The sequence below is a fragment of the Cinclus cinclus genome, chromosome 8 (genome assembly GCF_963662255.1).
Source record: "Cinclus cinclus chromosome 8, bCinCin1.1, whole genome shotgun sequence".
NCBI lineage: Eukaryota > Metazoa > Chordata > Aves > Passeriformes > Cinclidae > Cinclus > Cinclus cinclus.
Window position 1 is genome coordinate 14,316,279 of NC_085053.1, and position 8,731 is coordinate 14,325,009.

General features: G+C 35.9%; 1 protein-coding gene across 1 annotated transcript in view; it reads left to right on the forward strand.

The window, feature by feature from the left end:
- The window catches only part of EVI5 (ecotropic viral integration site 5), a 61,549-nt gene extending 55,496 nt beyond the window's left edge, over nt 1–6,053 (forward strand). The window contains exon 20 of the mRNA XM_062497914.1: nt 4,947–6,053. Coding sequence (XP_062353898.1) covers nt 4,947–5,252 — 306 coding nt within the window. The 3' untranslated portion in view covers nt 5,253–6,053. The remainder of the gene's footprint in view (nt 1–4,946) is intronic.
- Nucleotides 6,054–8,731: the final 2,678 nt, after the last annotated feature.

Genomic DNA, 8,731 nt, shown 5'->3' on the forward strand with positions numbered 1-8,731 from the left:
CTAAGGCGGGAACAAATAAAGGGGGAACTCTGATTTTTAGATTCCTCTTATAAATAAAATCACTGAGAATTCAAGATCTTTCTTCTTGAAATAAACATTTAAATTGACATGCCGCCTTTTGCCAAAACCAATTTTATTCAGCCAAGGTAATGGTTATGTTTTTATCTCACTTGTGTATTTCTTGCTTATCTTACTGTGACTAGATTTAATATTTATTGGCAAGCTTTGCTAAAACCTGTCTTTGCTGTTTTGGAATTGAGTAAATTTCAAGAATTAGTTACTGAAGTCTTTTAAAGGGAGCAGAGAGTAGTATTTTAGTTCGACTTTTCACCAACGAATTCTTATCTTAAAACCTCACCGGTTACAACATAAAAATGTTTCCCAGAGCTTAAGTCAGACTCTTTCACAAAGTCCCACTTGAAAGTTTGACCTATGTTCCCTATTCAAAAAAAACCAAAGGGACTCAGAAATATAACTTGCTTGCAACTGACTATCACCCTTCAAAGTTGATTCTATGATTTAATACAAAACACCTTTTGAATTGTTTAAAACTTCTAAATTTCTCTTTACTGTCTCTCCTTCATGCCTGGCTTGATGAGGCAGTCAGCACCAGGTAAGAAAGTTTATTCTAAGGTTAAAGGACCTGATTGTTAGCCTTTTTTTAGCTCTTCTGTATTTGTGGAAATACACTGCTACCTGTTAAGAGTATGTACAATTAAGTATTTTTATATGTTGACCGGTAGACATGCAGTTTGTCTTTAAAATGCTGAAGTCTTTAGACACAAGAAGGTATATAAATGCACACATTATTAAGATTTTGTTATTGAATCAGCTGGCTTTTGAAGAGATAATAATGGTATGTATTTTGATCACATAATGTTATTAACCCTTTGAAATATCCTAAAGACTGTGCGAATTTGCTGTAGTGAGAACTGGGTTGAAGCTGCAGCCATCTAGACAATATGACCTGGATCTGAGAATTAAAAGCAAAACACATGGGGTTTACCAGACCTGGTTTTTTATTGGCTGCATTTTTTTTTTTTTTTTAGCAGATGTGATCAGATTTGAGATTCTTGCCGAACTGAAGCAGTAAGAAACAGGTTCCTCTAAAAGTTATTTGTTGGAGTGACAGAGATCTAGTTCCCTTCACATGAAGGAAGGCCAGACCCAAAACTGAAAGCCTTTAACCAATATCGACTGTACAAAAGAGAACAGAAACTAAGAGACCCTGGGGTGCAAGTCCATACTTTGCTCAACATGGCTGCAGTTTCTTCAGGGATAAGTATAGAGCAGAACTAGGGTATGGGTTGGGTCCACGCATCCTGCGTTCCAAGCCCTTAGCTGGATTTCCCATTCTCTCAATATGCCTGGCTAGATGAATGACAAGATCTTGGCCTAATGCTTTAATTCCTACCTTAAGCTCTTTTTCCACGTTCAAATGAAACACTGACAGCAAGAATCCAAGTCTGTCTTAAAAAGCTGAGAAATGAATTTCAGTGTGAATAAGGTGATTATTCAACTATGGCAAAATCTAAGCCATATCTACACAGTGGCAAACATAGAACTGGTAGTTACAAATTAGGAAAGATGTTTTCAGTAGGCATTGAGTCCTCTGACACTGGCTTAACATGCAGCACCAGCCAAATCAGACAAGGCAATGTTGGGCATTAATAGGAAATATATTAAAAACCAAATAAAAGGAGTTGTATTGCCACTCTGTACCCAATGGATGTAGAGAGTTTAAAGGTCTGTAGGGAAGTTAAAGGGAACTGAATGATGGTTGTCTTGATTACTGCCTGTTTATGCTTTTCACCACTTGTTCCTGCACTATTAGAATCTGGGGGCAGTTAATAAGTAGATTAGTTTAAAACAAATAAGTAGATTAGTTTAAAACAAATAAAGGAATTTCTGGAATTTACTGCCACAGGAAGATGTGGAGGTAGATGGCAAATGATATAATCAGTCATGGACAGCCAGTCTATAAACGTATGCCAGAGCAACTAGGAAAAGATTTCACTCATATTTGCTACAACAGCTTCTGGACAAGTGAATGGAGACGTGGTAATATGAATGTCCTGTTGTCACTGTTGGAGACACCATATTAGGCTGATGGACTGTTGCCCTGAGCCAATAGGACAGTAATCTTCCTCCCTTGAAAAAGAAGATACTGCTTTTTCTTTTAAAAGTATGGAGCCTCACTTGCTAAACTGTAAAGTTATGTGACAGTACAAAACTTCATTTCAGGAAACCTCCATTTAGAGCTTTATGCTAGCATTGGCCACTGGTATTTTTAATGCATTGGAGTGCAGGCTGTCTGCAAGTTGTTTCAAATGCTTTGAGAAGCCATACAAAGCCTTCCTGTTGCAATAAAAATTCCAAATAATCAAGCTTCTTCAGAAATGCTCCTGAACAAACATTAGATTGAAGGGCCCCTGAATAATCTTGAACTATTGAAAGTGCACTTGCCCTTGTCAGTGCAGCCTAGTATACTGCCCAGGGACAGTGTGGATTCCAGCTTAGCCTCCCATGTGTCAGGACCCCATTGTCCTCTTCAGCAGTGTTGGTCTCCAGCCTGTTGATCCCCATAATACAAATAAGGTCTATGCCACAGTGTTCTGGCTGAGGTGGCCATTTCTGAAGCAGACCATTGATATGATGATGGTATCAATGCTCTATGACCATTGATAGATGTGTAGTGTGTATTCTCTGCAATATGTTAATATTTCTTCACAGCAGTCTGTTTCCCCTTGCATGTGAGGAGTGCTTAAGAAAAAAAGGCAGGCAAGTGTAAAGCTGCAGATCAGAAGTGTTTCTGGAAAGCCAGAGATTTCTTATTCTAATGAAAGGATGCACAAAGATAACACAGTGTTTTCTGAGACTCCCTTTAGGAACTGGCAAGGGCTCTGTCTATTCATGATTATTTTCACCAACAGCATTTTCCACAGACTCTCATTTGGAAAGGTTGCTGCCTAAAACTGTGAAACCATGATTTTGTCATGTTACCTAAATAACTTCATCTACAGGTATCATGCTTAAGTCTTCAGGAAAACAGTTGAGGTCATTGGCTTGGCTTTCTGAGTGTTCAAAACAACTAACACTGAGTATCAGCTTTATAATTTCAGGTGAACCAATGGCTTAACTGTACAGACCTAAAAGCATATAATTTCTAACTCTAATATGAAGTTTGTAGTCACTTGTACAGCAGTTCTTTTTTTTTCCTGTGGTGAGGGTGGAGAGAAATTGTTGGGTTTCTGTGTTTTATTTTCTCAGTGACTAAAATTGATAGCTGTTTTGGAAAATTCATGTGGTAGCTAATCTCATCATATTGCAGGGTATTTTCAGGAATAATATTTCTAAATAACACAAAAATGTCTGTATCAGGCTTTCTGCATTTAGGTATATAAACCAGTAAAAATTATCTATTTCAGGTATATTTATATTTGGTATAAGCTGATTTTGCTTGCATCATGAGTTATGCTGTACAAGTATGGAGGTGTGTTTTGCTTGTCTTTATACAAACTCCTCTTGAAAAAACAGCAGCCTATGTATATATGAAGAAAATGCCAAAAACTAATGTTAGTGTGCGTAGTAACGACAAAGGTTTAGATCTACATCGTGTACCCATACTCCTAAAAGAGATTTTTTGCTATAACATCAAAAGCTGGATTTTTAACATGCTAACATGCAATTTAATGGCTTCTAGCATGATTATGACTCTTGTGATCTTTTTTCAACTCTTATTCTCATCTTCTGCACAAGCCCATGGTAAGTACAGAGATTCCTTCTTCCCCAAATGGACAGGTAAAGATCTCCTATTGGTGTCAATACCGAGCAAATACAAGCACTTCTTATTTATCAAAATGAATATTGCTTCAGATTTCTGAAGCATCAGACAGATTTCAGTAAAGAAACTCTTCAGCATTTTTTTTCCTTCTATTCTCCAGGTCTGTTACTGTAAAAAGTCACTTCCAAAGTACAACTTGGTGCATCTTCCTTTTTAAGTTTTTAGAGTGACATTAGGAAGGTTCTGTAATACGTTTCTAATATTTATCTGCATCCTCAGGGTTTTTTATCTTAATACTCTTAGACTGTCAAACTGACCCTGAAGTATTTTCTACTAAAAGATAACAAAAATGAAATTCTAGATCAAACAAACCAAAACACCACAAAAACAACCAACTTCCAGAATGTCTTCCATGAGCTGCAGTTATTTTCTATTAAATTAATAGGGGACTTGCAGACTTTAGTGCTTTGCATGCATCTTAGTTTTGAGTAGCTTGAATGTATGGTTGAAATTGTGTATCATTCTGCAGCACATTGAATTAAAATGTTATGTCTGTGGTCAGACAATAATTTTTGTCTTGCTTGATATTCTCTTAAAATTGCAACTACAATCTTTTTATGCTGTAGACAGACATTTCTCCCATACTACTTGATCTGAAATGTCATTGGATCTGAATTAGATAATTAAGACACTTAATGTTAAATGCAGACCAAACTAAACATACTCTGAGGGATTCTTTCTTGTGACTGTGAGAAGTGGCAATATTCACGTAGGACCCTGTTCTTTGAAGGGAGGCCTTTCTGAAGTAAGAAATCAGTCAATATGGGAAAGAATGGAGCTGTAAAAGTAAAATGTTGAGGCCAAAAGTGCTGTCAAGGCCTCTAGAAGATAGAAACCATCCTTGTGGGGATATTAAAGATGCAGTAAAAGAAGAATCTCTCATTATTGATTCTAGGTACCTTGATTATTAAGCCTTATAACTTTTATACTCAAAGTGATCATCAAATGTGCTACTTTCAGATCTTTCATTTTATCCAGTAAAAGTTCTATGAGGCATTTCTTGAAAATGCACTTATTTTTTGGTTTGATTTTTGTTGTTTGGGTATTTTATTGCTGGACTCTTGAGCTCTGATTAACTGTCAACTTCCACTTTTTCTAACAGATCAAATGTCTAAAAGGCCAGAGAAACTTCTCAGACCAACCCACTTTTGATGGGATTCACATTGTCAACCATTTCACAGGAGATGATGAATCATTTCATTCTTCTGATGAAGATTTTATAACTAACTCCATACATGAGAGTGGGGTGAACTTTCATCTTCCCAGGAGGACTGGTCAGATGTCTTTGGATGACACTCTTGTAGACAGCAGTGACAGTGATACCGAGGAAAGTGCCCTTCAGACTGGGAATTCAGACAAGATGGTTTCTAAGCAGAGAAGAATGGAATCTTACTCTACTACTGTGTGAATATCACTGTGACTAGCACTGAAGACTTCCATATTTCTTTAAGGCTGAAATTGTGAGGGAACCGAAACCATCCAGCAGTTGATTTAGGTAACTATTGGATTTGGTCTGGCCTGTGATAAATATATACATGTACTGTCTATCTGCCTTCTCTCTTTGCCAAATCTTGCTAATGACATACCATTGCCATAAAACAGGCTGGGAAGGAGTTGATGGATGACAGTTTTGACAGTATTACTGAATGTTCTTTGGTTTAGAAACTGCAAATATATTATTTCTTTAATGTGTAAGAAGAAGTTTTGCTGTTCACAAACACAGGAATTATTTTCCTCAAGAGAAATTGCTTTTGTGCAATATTTTATGCTCTGAACAAATGTGTATGTTTTACATTGTTATCCTTTTGTGATCAAGATGGACCCTAGTAAACCATCTGATCGTGACACACACATATATATATTATTATCTTATGCTTCTCAATTAGTTTTGGTTTTTTTACTAAAGTTATTGGATGCCCACAGAAGGCTTGAAAGACAAGTCTTTATCTGTACTACTTCATATATGCAAATAATGGTCACTAATGTCATAAAGGTGTTTTTCACCATTTTCACCTAAATCTATGTGCATCTGCTTTTGATGTTGCTAAATAATAAAAGGTCTGATATGTTAATTACAATAATGTTTATTTTGTACATATTTATGTATCTACACCAAGCTGAAAATGTACATTACTCCATTTTATATGAGGAATGTAAATGTTGCGATATTAATGTCTCTGGTATTCTAACAGGAAAATGAATTCTGTATATACACACTAAAAGTGAATTACTAAATAAAGGCAAAACACTAACTTTGCATTAAGTTTCAGCCTAGCTACACTTAACAGGTTCATGTCAGAAATGCTTGTTCAAAACACTATTGACTGAAATCTTTTACCTTCATGTATATGTAATGAAAATAAATTTTTCATGATTTAACAAGGTTGCAACATTTACTGTGTAGTCCCTTCCAAGCCATAGTCCTTGGTTACCACATAGTTATCTGTGGGCTCTAGCTAGATTCAAATAAGGTGAATAATTATTAATGTCTTAGTTTTAATGAAGACATGGTCAGTGCAGTGGAAATATGTACGTTCAGCCCTCCTACAGTTTATATTACAGAGCTGTCTAGGAAATAAGCTATTGGTGCCATCACCAAATAGCTGTGAATTGAGCAAAGCAGTAAGAGCTGAGCTGAGCAATCTGCTTCCAGCCTCCTGAAAACTGAAATCCAGTCAAACAGCCTTAGCTTCTTCAACAGAATGAGATATTCTACTATTGTCATATGAACATTTACATGCACTTGCAGACATGTTCTAGTAGAGAATATTCTGTTATTGCCATCTTACGTAATTAAGCAATCCTTCAGACTTCTTTTAGCAATGTTTGCAACTGTTCTATTAAATCAAAAATAGCAATGCAGAAGTTTGGTACTGATAGGCAGCGTGATGTTAACTCATATGCTACCCATAAGGAGTGTAGTTTTATAAAATTGCAAAAAGTGTGGAAGCATTCTGCTGAATCCAGCTGCGAGTCCCATTAGGCATTTCCTTTCCCTTTATTTCAAATATGTTTTCAGAAGAAACAGCATGACTAGGAGATGACAAATGCTCAAAGAATGATAAAGAAGATTGTATGGAAACAGCAATATTATCTGGTGCAATCTAATTTAAATCTTTAAGCATGTAGGTGACAAATTGCAAATTACTGATTTCTGCAGCTCCTAACTTGTTTCAGTTTTCTGCCAAATTTCCCCACGTCCTACCAGTGAATATGTAGTTCCAAGTACAGCCTGTGGAAATTGCCACTTCTGACTTGGATTAGCTGAGTGATTCTTATTCCTGTTAAAAATGTCACGTATGCAAAGCCAAATCAGGAGCATTTTCGTTCACAACCGAGTAACAGTTGTCTTCTTTCCTTCCAATGAGCATCTGCTAACTTGTTTGCACCTGGATCATTGTTGCCCAAGAGGATAGGTGACAAATGTCTTGTTGCCTGTCATCAATACCAGCTGCAAGCCTCTCTTAAAGGTAATGTTCTGTAATAAGTGGCAGGCGTAAAATTCAGTTGGAGGGCCATAAAAACTCTGTCTGTTTGAATAGTGAAGTGTTATGATTTTGCAATAACTGCCTTACTGTTCAAGTGATAGCAAATGAGATTAGATGGCAAGGGTTATTTCCTGAACTTTCGTGGTTTTAAAGTATACAAATAGAATAAATACTAAATAACAGCATAAATAAAAATAGGCAGAAGTCCTTATCCAACTGACTACATCTCTTCTAGTGGTAAAATTGAATCACTGAACATACTGTAATTTCAGACGTGGTTATACACAGACTATCCTAGAAAGACAGCCCAGGATAGGCTCTTCAGAATCGTTCTGCTTTTTTCCCAACTCTTCTGGCAAATAAGTAACACTAATCTCTTGGCTTTTGTATATTATAATTTGAATATATGTCAGAATAATGACAAATCATGATCATAATAGACAATATATATAATAACGTGTCAATAAATAAAAACATACTAATTATGCTACACACCATGATATTTCTTTCACAACCTTCTAACAAACATTGCTATTTTCTTAGATTAGCTCTTGCATGCAGGTTGTAAAAGCTCAATATGAATACTAAAAGCATAAGGTAAAAAAGCATGTAAACATGAAAATTCAGATTCCTCAATGTGCAAGCGCTACAGCTGAGGAGACAGGTGGAATAGGGAAGGGGAATGCACTGCTATATGTGGAGTTTTTGTGCAAATTACATTTTATGTTGAGTAGTGAAAATGGTTGTGATTTCCCCAATCTGTTAATCAAATGTCTTTGCTAATCAAAGAATCCTCAACATTTACATTTTCTTATTTCTCCATGCTCAAGGAGTGAATATTTTAGGTACTAATAGCATTTATTATTAGACCTCTTTTAAGTAATTTCGTTTCATGTGTTAGAAGTGCGTAAGATTTATGAAAAATCTGTAATGTGACTAGTTGGGAGAAAGTATATTTGTGGAGTTAAGAGACGTATATTGCATTCACAGCTCAGCAACTCTGTTCACTTTGGTCAGGCTCTTTTTTTTTGTTGTTTTGTTTCTCAACAAAAAGCAGGTATCATCTATATACACATCCACAAAGTACTATTTTCCACTTAATTCAATTTTCAACTGTATATGCAATTTCTATATTAACTAAAACACATTGCTACAAAAAGGATTGAAAGAAGCATTCACATTGGAGTTTGCATAAATTTCAAAACCATTTTGTACAACCTGCTATTGATCAGTACTGAGCCCTTTTGTGGAACTGCAACACAGAAGAAACTGCATGTTTTTCTGAGATATTAATGTGATCATTGTTTGATATCAGAGACACTGTTAGTGACTTAGTGAAACTTGATGCTTAAACACTTAAGCTAGAATGACCTAAAGATATGTTAGCATACATTATGCA